This window comes from Cetorhinus maximus, chromosome 13 (genome assembly GCF_964194155.1).
Source record: "Cetorhinus maximus chromosome 13, sCetMax3.hap1.1, whole genome shotgun sequence".
Taxonomy (NCBI): Eukaryota; Metazoa; Chordata; class Chondrichthyes; order Lamniformes; family Cetorhinidae; genus Cetorhinus; species Cetorhinus maximus.
In genome coordinates, this window is record NC_135891.1 from 93204544 (window position 1) to 93228498 (window position 23955).

The window sequence follows — 23955 nt, forward strand, 5'->3', positions numbered from 1 at the left end:
GAGGAAGCTTTCAGTGCGCACTCCCTCGCGCAGGCGCAGACACCGCAGGTGTTCTGCGAAGCGGTCGCCCAGTTTGTGTTTGGTCTCTCCAATGTAGAGGAGACAGCATTGGGAGCAACGAATGCAATAGACTAAGTTAGGGGAAATGCAAGTGAAATGCTGCTTCACTTGAAAGGAGTGTTTGGGCCCTTGGACGGTGAGGAGAGAGGAAGTGAAGGGGCAGGTGTTGCATCTTCTGCGTGGGCATGGGGAGGTGCCATAGGTGGGGGTTGAGGAGTAGGGGGTGATGGAGGAGTGGACCAGGGTGTCCCAGAGGGAACGATCCCTACGGAATGCCACCAGGGGGGGTGAAGGGAAGATGTGTTTGGTGGTGGCATCATGCTGGAGTTGGCGGAAATGGCGGAGGATGATCCTTTGAATGCGGAGGCTGGTGGGGTGATAAGTGAGGACAAGGGGGACCCTATCATGTTTCTGGGAAGGAGGAGAAGGCGTGAGGGCGGATGCGCGGGATATGGGCCGGACACGGTTGAGGGCCCTGTCAACGACCGTGGATGGAAAACCTCGGTTAAGGAAGAAGGAGGACATGTCAGAGGAGCTGTTTTTGAAGGTAGCTTCATCAGAACAGATGCGACGGAGGCGAAGGAACTGAGAGAATGGGATGGAGTCCTTACAGGAAGCGGGGTGTGAGGAGCTGTAGTCGAGGTAGCTGTGGGAGTCGGTAGGCTTGTAATGGATATTGGTGGACAGTCTATCATCAGAAATTGAGACAGAAGGTCAAGGAAGGGAAGAGAAGTGTCAGAGATGGACCATGTGAAAATGATGGAGGGGTGGAGATTGGAAGCAAAATTAATAAATTTTTCCAGGTCCCGACGAGAGCATGAAGCAGCATCGAAGTAATCATCGATGTACCGGAGAAAGAGTTGTGGGAGGGGGCCGGAGTAGGACTGGAACAAGGAATGTTCCACATACCCCATAAAGAGACAGGCATAGCTGGGGCCCATGCGGGTACCCATAGCCACACCTTTCATTTGGAGGAAGTGAGAGGAGTTAAAGGAGAAATTGTTCAGTGTGAGAACAAGTTCAGCCAGACGGAGGAGAGTAGTGGTGGATGGGGATTGTTCGGGCCTCTGTTCAAGGAAGAAGCTCAAGGCCCTCAGACCATCCCGGTGGGGGATGGAGGTGTAGAGGGATTGGACATCCATGGTGAAGAGGAAGCGGTTGGGGCCAGGGAACTGGAAAATGTTGATGTGACGTAGGGTGTCAGAGGAATCACGGATTTAGGTGGGAAGGGACCGGACAAGGGGAGAGAGAAGGGAGTCAAGATAACGAGAAATGAGTTCCATGGGGCAGGAACAGGCTGACACGATCGGTCTGCCAGGACAGTTCTGTTTGTGGATTTTGGGTAGGAGGTAGAAGCGGGCCGTCCGAGGTTGGGCGACTATCAAGTTGGAAGCTGTGGGAGGAAGATCTCCAGAGGAGATGAGGTCAGTGACAGTCCTGGAAACAATGGCTTGATGTTCTGTGGTGGGGTCATGGTCCAGGGAGAGGTAGGAGGAAGTGTCTGCGAGTTGACGCTCAGCCTCCGCGAGGTAGAGGTCAATGCGCCAGACAACAACAGTACCACCCTTGTCAACGGGTTTGATGACAATGTTGGGGTTGGACCTGAGAGAACGGAGTGCAGTGAGTTCAGAGAGAGACAGATTAGAATGGGTGAGAGGAGCAGAGAAATTGAGACGGCTAATGTCACGCCGACAGTTCTCAATGAAAAGATCAAGAGAAGGTAAGAATCCAGAGGGAGGGGTCCAGGTGGAGGGAGAATATTGGAGGTGGGTAAAAGGATCCGTTGAACGGGGAGAGGACTCCTGCCCAAAGAAGTGAGCATGGAGACGAAGACGGCGGAAGAACTTGGCACTTGAGAGAAAGAGAAAAACAAGAAACTTTTTTTCTTTCTCTCAAGTGCTAAGGAACGCAAGCTCCAACAACTCATCGACACCAACACCCATCTGGGACCCTCCACCCCTGCTTGTCCCTCCGTCCCCACCCCATCTTCCAATCCCAGCCCCAGCCGCGTATTCACTATACCCCCTGACCTTCCCCTCTCCGATGCTGAATGTTCAGTGCTCAGCAAAGGACTTAGCTTCATACCCTTACGCCCTCATCTCAATGAATTTCGGGCTCGACATGATGCTGAACTCTTCTTCCGCCGTCTTGGATGTCCAATCCCTCTACACCTCCATCCCCCACCAGGATGGTCTGAGGGCCCTGAGCTTCTTCCTTGAACAGAGGCCCGAACAATCCCCATCCACCACTACTCTCCTCCGTCTGGCTGAACTTGTTCTCAGACTGAACAATTTCTCCTTTAACTCCTCTCACTTCCTCCAAATAAAAGGTGTGGCTATGGGTACCCGCATGGGCCCCAGCTATGCCTGTCTCTTTATGGGGTATGTCGAACATTCCTTGTTCCAGTCCTACTCCGGCCCCCTCCCACAACTCTTTCTCCGATACATCGATGATTACTTCGATGCTGCTTCATGCTCTCGTCGGGACCTGGAAAAATTTATTAATTTTGCTTCCAATCTCCACCCCTCCATCATTTTCACATGGTCCATCTCTGACACTTCTCTTCCCTTCCTTGACCTCTCTGTCTCAATTTCTGATGATAGACTGTCCACCAATATCCATTACAAGCCTACCGACTCCCACAGCTACCTCGACTACAGCTCCTCACACCCCGCTTCCTGTAAGGACGCCATCCCATTCTCTCAGTTCCTTCGCCTCCGTCGCATCTGTTCTGATGACGCTACCTTCAAAAACAGCTCCTCTGACATGTCCTCCTTCTTCCTTAACCGAGGTTTTCCATCCACGGTCGTTGACAGGGCCCTCAACCGTGTCCGGCCCATATCCCGCGCATCCGCCCTCACGCCTTCTCCTCCTTCCCAGAAACATGATAGGGTCCCCCTTGTCCTCACTTATCACCCCACCAGCCTCCGCATTCAAATGATCATCCTCCGCCATTTCCGCCAACTCCAGCATGATGCCACCACCAAACACATCTTCCCTTCACCCCCCCTGGTGGCATTCCGTAGGGATCGTTCCCTCCGGGACACCCTGGTCCACTCCTCCATCACCCCCTACTCCTCAACCCCCACCTATGGCACCTCCCCATGCCCACGCAGAAGATGCAACACCTGCCCCTTCGCTTCCTCTCTCCTCACCGTCCAAGGGCCCAAACACTCCTTTCAAGTGAAGCAGCATTTCACTTGCATTTCCCCTAACTTAGTCTACTGCATTCGTTGCTCCCAATGCTGTCTCCTCTACATTGGAGAGACCAAACGCAAACTGGGCGACCGCTTTGCAGAACACCTGCAGTCTGTCCGCAAGAAAGACCCAAACGTCCCTGTCGCTTGCCATTTTAACACTCCACCCTGTTCTCTTGCCCACATGTCTGTCCTTGGCTTGCTGCATTGTTCCAGTGAAGCCCAACGCAAACTGGAGGAACAGCACCTCATCTTCCGACTAGGCACTTTACAGCCTTCCGGGCTGAATATTGAATTCAACAACTTTAGATCTTAAACTCCCCCTCCCCCCATCCCCACCCCGTTTCTCCCCCCTCCCTTTTTTTTCAATAATTTATATAGATTCTTCTTTTCCCACCTATTTCCATTATTTTTAAATCTAAAACTAAAACTTTGTTAGTCTTTCCACCCCACCCCCACTAGAGCTGTACCTTAAGTATCCTGTCTTCCATTCTTAATTAGCACTTTTCTTAGATAATATCACCACCTTCAACACCTCTTTGATCCTTTTGTCTGTGACATCTTTTGATTATCTGCTCCTATCACAGCTTGCTTATCTCCACAATCATCCCACCCTCAACTTCTCTCTCCCCCTGCCCCCCACCTTACACCAGCTTATATTTCACCTTTCTCCTAACTATACTCAGTTCTGCCGAAGGGTCATGAAGACTCGAAACGTTAACTGATTTCTTCTCCACCGATGCTGCCAGACCTGCTGAGTTTTTCCAGGTAATTCTGTTTTTGTTTCAAAAGACATTCCTCTGTTGCTCTTCAAAAAATTATATCAGGTTCATCAAGCATGACCCACCTATTGAACATCTATGCTGGGTCTCTCTGATTAGCTGATAATTTTCAAGGTGTTCAGTCACTCCATCCTTCTTCATAGACTCTAACCATTTTCCAATAACAGTTGTTAGCCTCAGCAGTTTATAATGTCCTGGTTTCCCTCTCTCACCTTTCACCTGGATCATGAGAACGTTGGAAGATTATAGTTAGGGCAACATTAATGTTCCCTTAAAACCCAGGGATGAAAACCGTCTGGACCTGGGTGTTTATCTCTCTCCAATGCCATTATTTTCTTCATTGCTGTTAATTTGCTTATGTTAATTTTAGTGGGCTCCTATCCCAAAGTCAATATGTGTTTCCTTGACACAAAAACAAAAATAGCTGGAAAAATTCAGCAGGTCTGATAGCATCTGTGGAGAGGAATACAGTTAACGTTTCAAGTCCGTAATGCTGTCAGACCTGCTGAATTTTTCCAGCTATTTTTGTTTTTGTTTCAGGTTTCCAACATCCGCAGTATTCTGCTTTTATCTTTGCGTTTCCTTGACATGTCCAACATGCTATCCTCTTGCTCGACTTTAAAAACTGATGCAAAGTAATTATTAAATATATAGGTTATTTCCTCATTTTCCTTTGTAATCTGAGTTTTAAGAGGCCCACATTGCTTTTAACCACCCTCTTTTTCCTAATATAATTGTAAAATTTTATTTGTGGAAACATGACATGTTCCTACCTGGAAAAACTGAAGAAATGAAGTGTGGCCTTTCTATGGTGACGAGTGTTACAGTTTGGATTTTGTGGTCCAAAGCAGTGAACAGGTTACAGCACAGAACAGCTTGTAAATGAACTGTACTGACCTTGGAAATTCTCAGACAGCAAATTTCATACTGTACACCAGCAGTATGATGGCTGCTGCTTCTGTTTAAATCGGTGGTGTCTCACAGTTCACCCTTTTCTTTGTTCTTCTATTTCTGTCACAGCTTCTTCATCCAGCATTCTACAGAAAGCCACTGTTCAGATATTCAATCAACGTGAATGTGCCAAACTCTACTCCAGTGACCGTATAACTCCACAAATGATGTGTGCTGGATTCATAAATGGCAAAGTGGATTCCTGTCAGGTCAGTAATGTGGCCCAGTTCGAGAGAATGTCTCCCAAGTTCTGCTCCCATCCCAAATGTACTTTATCTTGTTTTGACACTGTAGTTATTTATTGTTTGCATGTGTGGATTTGTTAATCCCAAGTATGGCACTTTGGATGACCAGGATCAAACATTGCCTTTCACTTTTGGGACCAGGAACTGAATTCAGTCCAGTCTGACGAGATGAATATTTCTCTCTGGTTGCAATAGTCCTGAATGTGATGAATTTGAGCGTTCATAACATCACTTGCAATACACATGTATCTACCCAACTAAACCCAATTTGTACAGACAACAACCAATCTAATTTACTTATACTTCAATAACATTATGTTCAATTATTTTGGCAAGTACTGAAATCTGGCCCTCCCACCATCTGACCCCTCCCAGCATCCCCCAACTGTCCCCTCTCCCACCATCACATCCCCACCCCATCAGCCCCCTCCCATCACTCCACCAATCCCCCCCAACATCTGCCCTCTCCCACCGTCTGTCCCCTCCCATCAACCACTCCCTCCCACCACCCATTTCTTCCCAGTGTCAGCTATGGCTCAGTTGGTAGCACTCTCACCTCCAATTCAGAAGGTTGTGGGTTCAAAATCCACTCCAGGACTTGAGCACAAAAAACACAAAGCTGACACTCTGGTGAAGTGCTGAGGCAGTACTACACTGTCAGAGGTGCCATCTTTTGGAAAAGACATTAGGGCCCTGTCTGCCCTCTCAGATGGATGCAAAAGATCCCATGGCACTAATTCGAAGATTTCCTCAGTGTCTTGGGCAATATTTCTCCCTCAATTAACATTAAAAAAACAGATTACCTGGTCATTATCATATTTCTGTTTGAGGGAGCTTGCTGTGCGCATAATGGCTCCCATGCTTCCTACATCACAACAGTGACTACACTTCAAAAGCACTTCATTGGCTGTAACATACTTTGGGACGTCCTGGGGTTGGAGAGGTGCTATAGAAATGCAGTTATTTCCTTTCCTTTTCCAGCTCCTCACACCATCCTCTTCCTCCCACTGACCAATGCCCACCTACCAGCCTTGGCCTGAGATTATGGGGTAGTTTTAATGTAGAGTATAGTGTAAACTGGATGAGTGAGTGACTCAGCTGTCTGTGGCACATCACCCACTCCACTCCCCCACGCCTAATGATAGTAATGGAAATGAAGAATAGGCAGATTATCAGCTACCGCCCGACATCACAATTATCTTCATCAGAGAAAAAAGCTGAAGATTGCCACTGAGAGTTCCATCCCTTCAATTGCTCCTTAGAAACAAAACCGAAATGAGAGTTGATCTAAGCAAAGACATTGCTGAGGCAGTTAATGTTGTCTTTTTTAAACCACCCTGGACCAGTGATTCCAGAGCACATCTACCTAATCACCTTGGAGCCATACCTAGCACAAAAGAAGATGGTTGTGGTTGTTGGAGGTCAGTCACCTCAGCTCCAGGACATCACTGCAGGAGTTCTTCAGGTTAGTGTCTTTGGCCCAACCATCTTCAGCTGCTTCATCAATGACCTTCCTTCCATCATAAGGTCAGAAGTGGGGATGTTCGCTGATGATTGCACAATGTTCAGCACCATTCATGACTCCTCAGATACTGAAGCAGTCCATGTCCAAATGCAGCAAGACCTGGACAATATCCAGGCTTGGGCTGACAAGTGGCAAGTAACATTTGTGCCACACTAGTGCCAGGCAATGACCATCTCTAACAGGAAAGAATCCAACCATCGCCCCTTGATGTTCAATGGCATTACCATCACTGAATCCCCCACTATCAACATCCTTGGTGTTACCATTGACCAGAAACTGAACTGGACTAGCCATATAAATACTGTGGCTACAAGAGCAGGTCAGAGGCTAGAAATTGTGCAACGAGTAACTCACCTCCTGACTCCCCAAAGCCTGTCCACCATCTAGAAGACACAAGTCAGGAGTGTGATGGAATACTCCCCACTTGCCTGGATGTGTGCAGCTCCCACAACACTCAAGAAGCTTGACACCGTCCAGGACAAAGCGGCCCAATTGATTGTCACCACATCCACAAACATTCATTCCCTCCACCACTGATGCTCAGTAGCAGCAGTGTGTATCATCTACAAGATTCACCAAGGCTCCTTCGGCAGCACCATCCAAAACCATGACCACTACCATCTAGAAGGACAAGGGCAGCAAGTAGATGGGAACACCACCACCTGGAAGTTCCCCTCCAACTCACTTACCATCTTGACTTGGAAATATATCACTGTCCCTTCACTGTCGCTGGGTTAGAATCCTGGAACTCCCTTCCTAGCAGCACTGTGGATGTACATACACCACATGGGCTGCAGTGGTTCAAGAAGCAGCTCACTACCACCATCTCAAGGGCAACCAGGGATGGGCAACAAATGTTGGCCCAGCCAGCGAAGCCCACATCCCGTGAATGAATAAAAAAAATTACTATATAGAATAAAATCTGATTCTGTGTTTTCCTAAGCAATGAGCTGGATAATAGTTCTCTCAGCTGGTGTGAATAGGCTGCAATCAGCAGTTGTTTCTTTGAAATGAGATATGTCATTTAAAAACTTGTTTTGGTGAAAAACATTGAAAGCTTCAAACATTGCTGATGAAAACAGGGTCCTTGGGCTGGTAGATAATTGAGGTTTGACTCCTTTGTTTAAATTGTCTTTACTATGTTTGTGTCAAACACAGAGTTATTACATAGAGTTGTTACATTCACTGTCCTCAGTGCAACTCATTACCAAGGATTTGTTCAAGAACTGATCCCTTGTTCAGATTACTATCTTGTTGATGTGACTCATCTTAAGGTTGCTGTTTGTTCATGTTTGTTTCTGCTTCATGAATCTTGTAAAAGTTTGAAACTTAAAACCAGAGAAGAAAAAGATGTTTTGCATTTGTGGAGATGATGCCGGTGAGTTTTCCCCCTGTGAAGTCCATTCCTTTGCTCCATTTCCTGCCATACCTCAGCTCACACTTTTACCTCTGGATGATTTGCTGCTGATTAAGCCAGGGGGAGGAGAGATGGTTCTGTGGTAAGTGCAAGTTCAGCAGAAGTCCTCGGTGGTGTCTCATGTTTTGTAATTCAGCTCATGGGAATGTGTTGCATTAACAAAATCAGCATCCAGAGGAAATGTCAGGGGAACAACCCGAACCAAATCCTGTTTAAAATTGCCAACATCTGGATGTAGTGCAGATTATGCCTGTAGGCGGAGCTGTGTTAGGACTTTTCCAAAGTTCACCGAATGTTAGTTCAAAAATAGGTGAAAGGCTGATGTTTTGTGGCTCTGCATCACCAAAGCCAATGGTTTATTGTATAACAACATATTTATCATTTCTTCTTATTGCAAGTTTATTGAGGTAAATTGGCAAGCCTTTGGACCAATTGTTGTTCCCCATCTTGTTGACTTGATCTGCCAACTATCCCCAGTTGCATTAACTCCTTCAGTTCCTTCTGCACACAACTGAATGTTTTCAGCATAGTGACAGTATCCTCCTGATTAAATGTGGCACACTCCAACTCCTTTCTTTATCTCCCTCCTTCTCACCCTGCACCTCACTGCTTTCCCCTTTCACCTCCCTCATCCCTCCCTTGCCCATCATTCTCAAACCCTCTCCCTTCAATCCTTTCCACTTTCCTCCTCTCAGTCCCCTTCTACACCAATCCCCCATCACCCTCCCTCTCCCGTCCTTTCATCACTCCCTTCCTTTTTCCTCTTTTTCTCCTCTCCCTTCCCTCTGGTCTGATAAATTACTTGGACTGGGCTTTTACACCCTATTCTTCAAACGAAGAGAACTCAAATCAGAAAAAGGTTCTGAAGCACTTCTCACAAGAGACAATCTGATGTGGCAATCAGGAACTGTAGGGTTTTTTCTGGTGGGATGAACTAAGGTGGGCCAAACTAGCCTTTCTGGTCTTGTGCCTGTTTTTTGGTTTTGAGCTTGCTGCTACAGTGCTGCTCGGCTGGCCTGAAATAACCTAATTTCTAATAACCTTTCTTCTATGTCTGTGGCAGGTACTTATTCTGTGTATAATGGTAATGAAAAATTCTCTTATAATGAAACTTACAGTACCAGATGCAGTGGAGGGGACTTTGCTACTGGGGCTACCCCAGAAACCCTATTGCCCCATCCCTCATTTCCCACTAAATAATGGATATTGTCCAATAGTCAAATCTCATTTGACACCATCCAAACAAACCTCATGAAACTTTGTTCAGAAATCCTGGTTACCTGATTCCCCAGAAAATTCTATGTGACAACGGAGGTTTCCTTGTACTAAACTGCTATTTTAAATTTGCTCAGCTTAATAAAATATTATACACACACACACACACACGTGATAGACAAGCACATTAAAACCCATTGCAAGAAACTTTTACATACTGAGACTGAAAGTCCACACATTGAAACTGCTACCTGGAAATAGTCCTTTGGAGCATAGAAACAAAGTCCCCAGACAGGGAAAATGCTTTAAGCTCCTTTTAGGACAGGGCTTCCCATAAACTGTGTGTCACGACCCCCGATGGGCTCACAGAGGTCACATTTGGGGGTCATGAGCCACCCCTCTTCCGAGCAGCAATAGTGATTGTGGAGAGGAGATGGCCCAATCCAGAGGATCTGGTGGACAGCTCTGGATCTACTGGATCAATTCCACCAAACAGTATGAGCTAAACGGTGAGCTCAAAGTGCTCGTTAATTTCAGAAGACATTTCAGCAGCGAGTTCGAGTGAGATGTTTACCTGCCAATTTTGTGCAGCTAGATGCAGGCAAGAATAACTCAGTTATTGACTCAAGTGTGGGAAAAACCGGGAGGTCATGTGGCTGAGCTGAGAATGTGAGTGGTGGCTTCAAATTTTATTTTGGTCCTGCTCCCGTCTGCCTGCTGTACGGGCTCCTTACCCCAAGGTAGCGGCTCTGCTACACAGGTAGTGGCAACTAGATCAAAAGGGGGTAAAGGGAAGTGGGCTGGTGAGTGAGTGGCAAGGAAGAGGGTTTGAGAAGAGGGGGTTGCTGAGTAAGTGAGTGATTAGAGGGTGAGGGTTGGGAAGATGGGTGTGTGTGCATGTATGTGGTGGAGGGAAAAGGGCTGATTATAATGCGTCTGTGGGAGTGGTGGGGAGGAGAAGGGCTTCACTGCATCTTTTGTCACAGGAGTATGGAATGCTTTGCTGAAACGTACATGAATTCATAAAAATAATTTTTACCAAGTGCTTTAAAATAGAGGTTTTCATATTCATATGATGTATTATTATGAGTAGAATTTTTTGTCCCACAGGTGGGCATGCTCCCTGAATGGGAGTAAAATAGTGCGTGTTGACATTAGGTGAGCATCCCTACGTCATCATGCACTCGCATGATAGTTCGCTCAGCGGGCATGTGTGGGTGCCAGAGTGGCGCCCACCGTTAATTAAGTGGCCACTTGAGGCCATTAACAGTCCAATTGGCTGTGATTTTTCCTTGCCCGTGCAATTTTCTACTCCTCACACTGGCAAAATGGGCAGGTGGCCAGTCGACATTTTCACAAACCTCATCCACGGGCGGGATAAAAAGGGTCCGCAGCATTGCCAGTGTGAGTAGTGAGGAGTTTTGGAGATAGTTTGCAGCTGGTTGCTTATTGGTACTTGGCAGCTTCACCTCTGTTCAGGGCTTCATTCTTAGCATTTCCAGGCTTCATCTCAGGACTCATTGCTGTCTACCAGGCCCCCGGAGGATTCAGACAGTGTGGATCCTTCCAGGTATCAGACAGTCTTCCCTTACTCTGGTAATGGGGTTGTGACTCCGCTGGAGGCACCTCCTCCTCTGAGGAAGAAAGGGACAGGAGGCCACGTGTCCCCATGCAGCTTCCAGGGGAACGATTTGTGGGAGAAGAGGCACAGGCACAAGGGGCACAGGGCCAGCAGGTAGTCCAAGGCGGAAGGAGCTACAGAAGACACCACTATCCTGCTGCCAGGGTTTACAGGCGGCGATGCAGCTACCTCAATATGTCCAAGGTGCAATGCCGAAGGAAGCTCCACCTCTCAAGGGAGACAGTGACCTCCATTTGCCAGATGATTGCACCTGACACCAGCTCCGACTGTGCGTGGACACTCCATGTCAGTGGCTCTGAAGGTCACAGTGGCCCTCAACTTCTATGCCTCCGGCTCTTTCCAGGGTCAGTGGGGGATTTGTGTGGAGGGGAAAATCCTGCCTTATATGTTGACCTGTATTATGCGAACTTTAATAATTATATACTGATTGTTATTATGCTGCTTTGTTGCTGTTTTATTCTTGCTGGCATCTGGGGTCATGTTGATTTACAGGTGTTAAAATGGGGTCACATTGGAAAATAGTTTGGGAAGCTTTGGATGTTTTAGGATGTGCACTAATTTCTGGCCTTTCTCTCAGGGTGATTCTGGCGGGCCAATGGCTTGTGAGGAGTCACCAGGCAGATGGTTCCTGGCCGGTATCGTGAGCTGGGGAATAGGCTGCGCTCGACCAAACAAACCGGGTGTCTACACAAGAGTGACCGCAATCCAGGATTGGGCCTGGCTCACAATGACAGACCAATCACAGACCAACAAAATTACTCCTCCCATGGAGACCAGTACGGAACAGACAGCTTCAGTAACTAAAAGCACCGTCGACCCTAAATCACCAGAAGGTGGGTGTTCACATTGGCTGTGGGAGTGGGGGTTCAGATTATCACTGTGCATGATTTAGAGTCTCATGTACACTGTTTATGTGTGCTTTAGGGTTGTCTGTTTTGTGAGTGTGTTGCATGATAGGCTGGATAAAGATCTGGTTAGTGATCCAGTGCCTGTAATACCTTCCCCGCATGGTGATCTCCTGATTTCAGGTGAGCGAAGGAAGTGATTTCCTTCTCCAACCCTTCCGTAGTGGAGGGAAATCCTGTTCCTCATCACTACGGAGAGCAGGGGAGTGGGGGTGCAGCAGGGGGTGGGTCAAACTCAATTTCAATGGTGGGCCTGTTCTAGAAATCCAGGCACTTGGCATGGGTCACATGCAGCAAAAGTTATTTGCACAAACAGTGATAAAAATTGGTTTGCATTTCATCCATGTTTTGGGTGTAAAACAGGTCCAATGTATACCAATTACTGGGTCCAAGGTCTTGCATCTAATTAGTACAGCGGGTCTTTGGGCATCCCTGACAGCTGCCTGAAATCAGCACTGGATCAGTTTAAATATGCAAAAAAAAAGGTTCCGTGCCTGTTTCAGGTCTTGTCTGCAGAATTTGTGAAAAACTCAGGTGTGCATGAGCCATGCAAGCTTTTCCAGCTTGACAAAGAGCCATTAAGCTCTACTCAGCTTTCCTGCATCTCTGTTTCCGAGCTTGGGATGCACCCCATCCCCTTGTTCCCCATTGTTTCCACTGGTGGATCAATCTTTCACTATTTACCCACCATAAGGCCCCCAGGATTCACTCGCCCCTTTACTGACTGTCCTCTCTCAGCACTGCTCACACTCACCACATTACTGCTGCTGTTTCTCCCAGCTCTGAAGGAAAAGCTGGGCCCCACACCAGCCTCCAACTCATTCCTTTTTCTCCCTAATCCTCTACCCCATTGTTCAAGCCCCAATTTAAAGTGTGCACAATGAATAAGGATGAGATTGGGCTCAGCTGTGATATTCCAGAGTTTAACTTCCCAACACTGACTATTTAGGTTTACATGTGAGACTAACCACACATGTGAGGTGGTGGGGCAGCCAAGTACTTTGAACTGTACCTCAATGAGAATCGGTGAATCAGAAAAGGAGAGGAGAGGATGAACTGGGCATACAGACAAAATCAGGCAAAAAATAGAGAGCCTGCTGTCGCTTTCCCTGAACTCCCCTCACTCCTCCAGTTTAAGGGGGGGGGCCATCAAAGGGGGTGATTAGCTTAGTGATTAGGGGTTGCATAAAACCTCAAATCATTGTTGTTCTTCCATCTTTTAGAAGTTCCCTGTACAGCCTCTACTTTCAAGTGTTCTAACAACTGTTGTATCGATAAACACAACGCAGAATGTGACGGCATCATAGACTGTGTCACGAGGTCTGACGAGGAAAACTGCAGTGAGTACAATTACTTCATCTCTCTGACTAAGAGGGCAAGTGAACCAGGAAATGGCAAAGCAGTTGAATAAATACTTTACTTCAGTCTTCACGGTAGAAGACACTAATAGCATTCCAATGCTAAATAATCAGGGGGCAAAAGAGGGGGAGGAAGTAAATACAATAAATATCATTAGAGAAAAAGTACTAGGGAAACTAATGGGGCTAAAGGCCGATATGTGCCCTGGACTTGATGGATTGCATCCTAGGATAATAAAGGAAGTAGCTGCAGAGATAGTGGATGCACTGGTAGTAATCTTCCAAGAATCCTTAGAGACTGGAAAAGTCCTGGAGGATTGGAAAACTGCCAATGTAACACACTTATTCAAAAAGGGAGGTAGACAAAAAGCAGGTAACTATAGGCCAGTTAGCTTAACATACATCATTGGGAAAATGTTAGCGTCTATTATAAAGGATGTAATAGCAGAGCATTTGGAATTACATAATTTAATCAAGTGGAGTCAGCATGGGTTCATGAAGGGGAAATCGTGCCTGACAAATTTATTAGGGCAGAATTTTCCCCCCATTAGGGGGGAAGTTTAAGAGTGGGCCCGCGGAGGTGCGCCTCCAATTGATGCCCCAATTGGGGGCGCGGCGCCATTTTACGTGGACGGGCCTATTAGGGCCTGCCCAGCATGGCGTCCGCCCGGAAGCGCTATGCGCTCCCTGTGCAGGCAGAGGTGGGGGGGCGGATTCCCTGAGCCGAGAGTGCGCTCTTTCATGCGCATGCGCACGAAAGAACACACTCATCTCCCTGAGGCTATGTGCGGCCTCAGGGAGATTGGCTGTACATTAAAACATCTGAAAAATAGAGAAAAACAAATTCCCTGACATGTCCCTTCATGTGACACTGTCACATGAGTTGGGACAAGTTCATAACTTTTACATACGCTTTAATTACATTTTTTAAAACCTACATGAAACCTCATCCCACCCGTGGATGAGGTTTCGTGCTTTTTCTAATGCCTGCCAGGGCTCCTGGCCTGCCCGCCAACCTTAAGGTTGGAAGGGCAGATCCATTAATTAGTTTAATGACTCTGTCAATGGCCTCAATTGGCCATTGACAGGTCGGTGGGCACACAGCTGATTTTGCTGAGCCCCCGCCTACCTGAAGATTTAAATGGGGCAGAGTGATGTCAGGGGTTCCGCCCAACATCATCCCGCGTCATTTTACGTGTCGGCGAGCGGGCCCCGCCCCCTGCTCGCCGACCGGAAAATCCTGGCCTTAGAATTCTTTGAGAGGTAATTAGCAGGATATATAAAGGGGAACCAGTAGATTTAATATATTTGGATTTCCAAAAGGCGTTCGCTAAGGTACCACACATCAGGCTACTTAATAAGGTAAGAGCCCATGGTGTTGGGGGTAGTATATTAGCATGGATAGAGGATTGACTGACTAATAGAAGACAGAGAGTTGGGATAAGGGAGGCATTTTCAGGACAGCAACCTGTAACTAGTAGGGTGGCACAGGGATCAGTACTGGGGCCTCAATTATTTACAAAATATATTAATGACTTAGATGAGGGAAATGAATGTACTATCACCAAATTTGTGATGATACAAAAATACATGGGAAGGCAAGTGGTGAGGATGACACAAGGAGCCTACAGAGGGATATAGACAGGTTAAGTGAGTGGGCAAAAAAAGTGGCAGATGGAATATAATGTGGGAAATTTGAGGTTATGCACTTTGGCAGGAAGAATAGAAGAGCTGAATATTATTTAAATGGAGAAAGACTGCAGAAGGCTGCAGCACAGAGGGATTTGGGAGTCCTTGTGCAGGAATCCCAAAAAGCTAACATACAAGTTCAACAGTTAATAGGGAAACGGAATATTGGCCTTTATTTCAAAGGGAATGGAGAATAAAAATAGGGAAGTCTTGCTAAAACTATACAAGGCACAAGTTAGACCACACCTAGAATACTGTGAACAGTTTTGGTCCCCTTACCTAAGGAAAGATATACTGGCATTGGAGGCTGTCCAGAGAAGATTCACCAGGTTGATTCCAGGTATGGAGGGATTTTTTTTATGAGGAGAGGTCGAGTAGGTTGGGCCTGTACTCATTGGACTTTAGAAGAATGAGAGGTGGCTTTATTGAAACATATAAGGTTCTTAGGGGGCTTGACAGGGTAGATGCTGAGAGGTTGTTTCCCTTTTTCTGAGAGTCTAGGACCAGAGGGCATAATCTCAGAGTAAGGGGTCACCCATTTAAAACAGAGATGAGGAGGAATTTCTTCTCTCAGAGAGTAGTGAATCTGTGGAATTCTTTACCGCAGAGGGCTGCAGAAGCTGGGTCGTTAAGTGTATTCAAGGTGGAGATAGAGAGATTTTTAATCAGTAAGGGAAACAAGGGTTATGGGGAAAAGGCAGGAAAGTGGAGTTGAGAATTATCAGATCAGCCATGATCTCATTGAATGGCAGAGCAGACTTGATGGGCCGAATGGCCTACTTCTGCTCCTACATCTTATGGTCTTATGGTGAGTACTTGTAATTTAGGGACAGAAGTCTGTTCCTGATAACAAAGGTCCATCACTGAACATCCTACACTCCTAGGTCTTGGAAGGATCTATCCTATTGTTAAACTCCAACAAGGGCCGAGGGTAAAATCATACTCCTCTGAAATCTCATAGGAACATCTAGGAACAGGTGTAGACCCAGTAGCACCTCAAACCTGTTCCACCATTCAGTTAGATCTTGCTGACCTGTATCATAGCTCCATTTTTCCACCTTGGTTTGTAACTCTCCTGTTCTAACAAAAATCTATCAACCTCGATTGATCCCAATCTCAACGGCTCTTTGAGAGGGTAAATTCCAGGTTTCCACTACCCTTTGTGTGAGAAAGATAATCAGGTTGCATTGACAACCTCCTGCCCCCACCATCCTACGACTGTGACATTATTGGGAAACTCTGTCAATACTTCAGCACTAAAAGAGGACATCTGGATATGTACAGTAAGTTTGTTAGCACTTGAGAGGCAGAACAGATTCATGTTTTTAAAAACTCATCATCCTGATGTGTGCTTGTGATCTAATATGATTGGATTTCCTCTTAACCCACCCTTGCCCATCCCCAGTATACCTGGTCTTGTTCCTCAGACTGTACTGTCATTTTCACTCCAGTTTGGGAGTGAGCGTTAGGTCAGCTGTTCTCACTCAGAGAACAGTGAGTTCTGTCCTATTTGAGTGAGAATGACTACCTTGTCTGAGTGAGAATGACTGCACTGTCCGAGTGAGAATGACTGCCCTGAGTGAGAACGACTGCCGAGTGAGAATGACTGCCCTGCCTGAGTGAGAATGACTGCGCTGTTTGAGTGAGAATGACAGCCCTGCAGTCATTCTCACTCAGACAGGGCAGTCATTCTCACTCAGATAGTGCAGTCATTCTCACTCAGATAGGACAGTCATTCTCACCCAGACAGGGCGGTCATTCTCACTCAGGGCAGTCATTCACACACTCAGACAGGGTCGTCATTCTCACATTCAGACAGGGCAGTCATTCTCACTCAAACAAGGTAGTCATTCTCACTCAAACAAGGTAGTCATTCTCACACTCAGACAGGGTAGTCATTCTCACTCACTCAGGGCAGTCATTCTCACACTCATACAGGGTAGTCATTCTCACTCACTCAGGGCAGTCATTCTTACTCAAACAAGGTAGTCATTCTCACTCAGGCAGGGCTGTCATTCTCACTCAAACAAGGTAGTCATTCTCACTCAGATAGGGCAGTCATTCTCACACTCAAACAAGGTAGTCATTCTCACTCAGATAGGGCAGTCATTCTCACACTCAGACAGGGCGGTCATTCTCACTCAGGCAGGGCAGTCATTCTCACTCAGCAGTCAGTCTCACTCAGGGCAGTCATTCTCACTCAGACAGGGCAGTCATTCTCACTCAAACAAGGTAGTCATTCTCACTCAGACAGGGCAGTCGTTCTCACATCCAAACTGGATAGTCATTCTCACTCAGACAGGGCAGTCGTTCTCACATCCAAACTGGATAGTCATTCTCACTCAGACAGGGCAGTCATTCTCACATTTAGATAGGGTAGTCATTCAGTACAATATCATTTTTGTTACCTGAACCCAGTTGGAACAATGAAGGCCTCCAAGAAAATAACAGATGCATCATGAATATAACCAACAGCAAAGCGGCAATTAAACACAGCATCGTGAATACCACCCTAAACAGCGCCACGAACAGCCCTGTGATCACTACATCATACACTATGGTGAACAACACGGTGAACTACACCATTAACAGCACCACACACTGCCGTGAACAACATGACACACACCACTGCAAATGGTACCATGAACACCACTGGTGAACATCACTGGCAACACCACCGTATACATTACTGGCATACCAGCACACACACCACTAGTGTATCACCACACACACCTCCAGATGAACATTCTCATGCACAGTGTGCCCATCACCGGGCACATTGCCCACACATGTCACTTGGGACATCACCTGGCATGTCACAGCATTAAACATGACACTTTTTTTTTGCAAAAATATACTTTATTCACAAAATATCTTCAACAACATTTCAAACCATTTCAAAATCACCAACACAAAAATACAATCAGGTTCAACTTTTACAATGTGTATCACGAAATGCATTGATACAAAAAATGAATATTACAATCATTTGCAGACACTCATTTTGAGCTGTACAGCCTGAGGGGCTTTAAACAGTTCCCAGCCCCTCGGTGCACTGTGGCAGAAAGGTCTTAGGCAGCGACCCTTCCCCATTGCGCCTTTGCGGCGGCTGTCCCAAGCTTTAGTGCGTCCCTCAGCACGTAGTCCTGGACTTTGGAATGTGCCAGTTTGCAACACTCGGTCGGGGACAACTCTTTGCGCTGGAAGACCAATAAGTTTCGGGCAGACCAAAGAGCGTCTTTCACCGAGTTGATGATCCTCCAGCTGCAGTTGATGTTTGTCTCGGTGTGTGTCCCTGGGAACAGCCCATGGAGCACAGAGTCCTGTGTCACAGAACTGCTCCGGACAAACCTCAACAGAAACCACTGCATCTCTCTCCAGACCTTCTTTGCAAAGGTACAATCCACCAGGAGGTGAACAACGGTCTTTTCCCCACCACAGCCACCTCGAGGGCAACGTGCAGAGGGGGTGAGACTCCTGGCGTGTAGGAAGGATCTGACAGGGAGGGCCTTTCTCACCACCAGCCAAGCTACGTCTTGGTGCTTGTTGGAAAGTTCTGGCGATGAGGCATTCTGCCAAATGACTTTGACAGTCTGCTCAGGGAACCATCCCACAGGATCCACCCTCTCCTTTTCCCTCAGGGCCTCTAAGACATTATGTGCTGACCACTGCCTGATGGACTTGTGGTCAAAAGTGTTTCTCTGCATAAATCTTTCCACGAGGGACAGGTGGTACGGCACGGTCCAACAACTTGGAGCGTTCCACGACACACACATTAAACATGACACATATCAGCAATAAACATTCTTGCATGCGATTACCTGACAAAAGCTTTAATGAATTGGTAAACTCTGTGATCCTTGTTGCCACATTCAGTTCAATCTGACCTGTGTTAAATGTTTCTGTTGAGTTTCTAGTGTATTGAACCCTGTAACTGAGCTCAGTTTTCTTTGTAGACTGTGGAACTGCGCCTTTGATGGTCGGCTCGAGGATTGTGGGTGGAGTGAGCAGCGTTCCTGGCGAATTTCCTTGGCAAATCAGTCTGCAGCTATTTTACTTAGGGCACATGTGTGGTGGAACACTAATATCTCCCAGTTGGGTGGTCACTGCTGCTCATTGTTTCTTAAAGTACGTGAACAGCTCTCATACAACAGCAAGGGACAGGCTGTGTGTACTAACTGATTACGAAAGGATTGTATCACTTTTTAAAAAGCAATTTTAATGCTTGCAAGCTCACCCATAACCATCAACAAAGTGAGCACATTCACCAAAGCAGTGAACGCACAGATCCAAAAGTGTGAGCGCACAGACCCATAGCAGTGATCGCATAGACCCATTGCAGTGATCGCACAGGTCCATAGCAGTGATCGCACACACCCAAAACCATGTGCACGCACTCACAGCATTCCATACACCACTTCATAACCAGAGGCATAGCATTGTACACACTCAGAGCAGTGTGCACAGTCACTCATTGCAGTGTATACACACTCAGAGCCGTGTACACAGCCACTCATTGCAGTGTACACACTCAGAGCATTGTATACAATCACACATTGCAGTGTACACACACTATGAAGAGCAGTGTACACATAGCCACTCACTGCGGTTTGCATTTATATGCATGCACACGTGTATAATTATGGTAATGTTGACTTGTTATTTAACTTCATTGTTTGCTTTAAGTAGTTTGTTTAAACTGCTAAAAAAAGTTACATTTTATAGTTTGAATATTGGAAGGCCCAATCAGCAGTACTGTAAACATGGTCACAGCATGACTCTTTGATACTCAGCACGTTTTTCCAGTGAAGAAGATGAAAGGTTCCACCCTCGCTCTAGGCTGGTTCAGCCAATTTGACTAAGGACTACAGTGCCCTTAGTGCCCCTGTGCCAGGTTGGAGAAATCAGCCACTTTTGCTCATTATCTAGAGAGTCCAGCTGTGAATTTTGTGTACATGAGCAGTAATTGAGGGATCAGGTGCAGTGCCTGAACATCCTGCCCACAATCACCATCTGGACTCATATAAAAGAAGGGTCATCCAAGTGCAGTACCGCCCTGTACTGGCAACCTGTATGTGTGGAACATTACTCCTGAAATAGTCCGCACCTTCTGGTAAACGCAATAATAAGGAGTAAACTTTATTAACAGACAGTCCAAGGACAATGATGCACTGCACCGGGAGGGGAGGGAAGAGATATAGAGAGGGAGTGAAAATTACAAAAATACAATGGAAGTGGAATACATTTAAAATAAGGACGTTCTCACCGAACCACAAGCAGATGTTTGACTGAATTTTTCTTTCAAAGAGATAAGGATTCAAGAAATTGGCTGGGTTACCTGGGAACTCTCCACCGCTCAGGATTTCTTGGCACCACTGTAACCTTCAAACGCATCATCATCCACCCCTTCTTCAATACCTCAACTTGGGATTCTGATATTGCCCTCGTGGAACTGTCCAAGCCTGTCACCTTCTCCAAAGTCATCCAGCCTGCCTGTGTACCCTCATCTTCCCACAGATTCTCAGTGGGAATGAAATGTTATGTAACAGGCTGGGGTGCAACAACAGAAGACGGTAAGCAATACATTGGATATGTTTGTCTGAGCATTACTGTGTGTGTGTGTGTGTGTGTGTGTGAGAGAGATTATTCCTTTACAAATGGTGCATAGTAAATTGGCCTATAGAGGGAGACTGAGAGATCAAAACAGAACCAGTGCGACTCAAAGGTAAGAGAAACAGGGTGAGAAAGGAAAACAGAGAGGCACCAAAAGAGGGAAGCAGCAAGGTTTAAAAGAGACTGAAACACAGAGTGTAAAACAGAACAGAAAAACTGAAAAGAAAGATGAAATTGAAAAGAGAAGAGCAAATAAAGAAATTGAGCCAGAAATAGAGCAAAAGTGAGGGAGGGAGAAACACACAGAGAGGTGGCAGGACCGAGAACCAGAGACCAAAAGGGAAATGACAATATGAGGGGGAAGCAGAGAAAGAAAGAAAGAGTTAGACAAAGAAAGAGCAAGTCCAAGAGAGAGAAAGGATTGTTTCATCAGGCCAAAGGCAGAAGGAAAATACATCCGCAGAGGGGAGTTGCTAAAGCACAGGCGCAGAATGGTGGAGACTGCTGGAGGATGGGACAGACAGTTTGAGCATTCTGTAGCCAGGAGGAAGAGGATGGAATTAACAGATGATTGCAAGGTGCTATGGAATTCATCTCTGTTGTAAAATCAACAGCTTATCTCTATATAGCACCTTTAAGTAATAAAATGTTAAGGCACTTCACAGGCGCATATAAAACAAAATATGACACTGAGCCATATAAGAAGATATTAGACCAGATGACCAAAAACTTGGTCAAAGATGTAGGTTTGAAGGAATGCCTTAAAGGAGGAAAGTGAGGTAGAGAGATGGAGAGGTGTAGGGAGGGATTCCCAGAGGTTGGGGCTGAGGCAACTGAAGGCAGGGCCACCAATCGTGGAACAATTAAAATTAGGGATTCACAATAAGCCAGAATTTGAGGGAATATATCAGAGGGTTATAGAGCTGGAGGAGATTACAGAGATATTGAGGGATGAGGCCATGGAGAGCTTTGAAAACAAGGATGAGAATTTCAAAATCAAGACATATTACCATCAAGCCAGGGGATCAACCCTGGTTCAATGAAGGGTGCAGGAGGGCACGCCAGGAGCAGCACCAGGCACACCTAAAAATGACATGTCAACCTGGTGAAGCTATAACACAGGACTACTTGCATGCCACACAGCATAAGCAGCAAGTATTAGACAGAGCTAAGCAATCCCACAACCAACGGATTAGATCTAAACTCTGCAGTCCTGCCACATCCAGTCATAAATGGTGGTGGACAATTAAACAAGTTACTGGAGGAGGGGGCACCACCAATATCCCCATCCTCAATGATGGGGGAGCCCAGCACACCAGTGCAAAAGATAAGGCTGAAGCATTTGCAATAATCTTCAGCCAGAAGTGCCGAGTGGATGATCCATCTCAGCCTCCTTCGGAGGTCCCCAGCATCACAGATGCCAGTCTTCAGCCAATTCAATTCACTCCACATGATATCAAGAAACGGCTGAAAGCACTGAATAGTGCAAAGGCTATGGGCCCTGACAATATTCCAGCATTAGTACTGAAGACTTGTGCTCCAGAACTTGCCGTGCTCCTAGCCAAGCTGTTCCAGTACAGCTTCAACACTAGCATCTACCCAGCTATGTGTAAAATTGCTCAGGTATGTCCTGTACACAAAAAGTAGGACAAATCCAATCTGACCAATTACCGCCCCATCAGTCTATCCTTGATCATCAGTAAAGTACTAGAAGGGGGTCATCAACAGTGCTATCAAGTGGCACTTGCTTAGCAATAACCTGCTTGCTGACGCACAGTTTGGGTTCCGCCAGGGCCTCTCAGCTCCTGACCTCATTACAGCCTTGGTTCAAACATGGACAAAGGAGCTGAACTCCCGACGTGAGGTGAGAGTGACTGTCCTTGACATCAAGGTCGCATTTGATTGAGTGTGGCATCAAGGAGCCCTAGTAAAACTGGAGTCAGTGGGAAATCTCTCTGCTGGTTGGAGCCATACCTTGCACAAAGGAAGATGGTTGTGGTTGTTGGACGTCAGTCATCTCCGCTCCAGGAGCATCACTGCAGGAGTTCCTCAGAGTGCTCAGCCCAACCATCTTCAGTTGCTTCATCAATGACCTTCCATCATAAGTGATTGCACAATATTCAGCACCATGTGCGACTCCTCAGATACTGAGGCAGTCCTTGTTTTTTTTATTCATTCATAGGATGTGGGTGTTGCTGGCTGGGCCATCATTTATTGCCCCCTTGTTTAGAGGGCATTTAAGAGTCAACCACATTGCTGTGAGTCTGGAGTCACATGTAAGCCAGACCAGGAAAGGACAGCAGGTTTCCTTCTCTAAAGGACATTAGCGAACCAGATGCATTTTTACGACAATCAGCAATGGTTTCATGGTCATCATCAGACTTTTAATTCCATATTGGTTATTGAATTCAAATTCCACCATCTGCCATGGTGGGATTCGAACCCAGAGCATTACCCTGGGTCTCTGGATTACCAGGCCAGTGACAATACCATGATGCCACCACCTCCCCTTGCAGTAAAACCTGGACAATATCCAGGCTTGGTCTGACAAGTGGCAAATAACATTCGTGCCACACAAATCCCAGGCAATGACCATCTCCAACAAGAGGGAATCTAACCATCGCCCCTTGACTTTTAATGGCATTACCATCACAGAATCTCCCACTATCAACATCCTGGGGGGGGTTACCATTGACTGGAAACTGAACTGGACTTGCCTTATAAATACTGTGGCTACAAGAGCAGGTCAGAGGCTAGGAATCCTGCGATGAGTATCTCACCTCCTGACTCCCCAAAGCCTGTGCATAATCTACAAGGCACAAGTCAGGAATGTGAAGGAATACTCCCCACTTGCCTGGATGAGTGCAGCTCCCACAACACTCAAGAAGCTTGGCACCATCCAGGACAAAGCAGCCCGCTTGATTGGCACCACATCCATAAGCACTCACTCCTTCCACCACCGACACACAGTAGCAGCAGTGTGTACCATCTACAAGATGCACTGCATGAACTCACCAAGGCTCCTTAGACAGCACCTTCCAAACCCATGACCACTATCATCTAGAAGGATAAGGGCTGCAGGCAGATGGGTACACCACCATCTGGAAATTCCCCTCCAAGTCACTCACCATCCTGACTTGGAAATATATCACCATTCCTTCACTGTCACTGGGTCAAAATCCTGGAACTCCCTTCCTAGATCCATGTGTACCTACATCACATGGATTGCAGCAGTTCAAGAAGGCAGATCACCATCATCTTCTCAAAGGCAACTAGGGATGGACAATAAATGCTGGCCCAGCCAGCGAAGCCCACATCCCGTGAATGAATAAAAAAAGAGCTGTATTGACATTAGC

The 23955-nt window shown here is 46.5% G+C and overlaps 1 protein-coding gene across 4 annotated transcripts in view; it reads left to right on the forward strand.

The window, feature by feature from the left end:
* tmprss9 (transmembrane serine protease 9) overlaps window positions 1–23955 on the forward strand; it is a 45769-nt gene that overhangs the window by 17981 nt on the left and 3833 nt on the right. For all 4 annotated transcript variants that reach the window (XM_078555806.1, XM_078555805.1, XM_078555808.1 and 1 more), the window contains 5 exons: window positions 5060–5199; window positions 11612–11867; window positions 13163–13279; window positions 18943–19114; window positions 20294–20559. In XM_078555806.1, the coding sequence (XP_078411932.1) occupies window positions 5060–5199; window positions 11612–11867; window positions 13163–13279; window positions 18943–19114; window positions 20294–20559 (951 nt within the window). The remainder of the gene's footprint in view (window positions 1–5059; window positions 5200–11611; window positions 11868–13162; window positions 13280–18942; window positions 19115–20293; window positions 20560–23955) is intronic.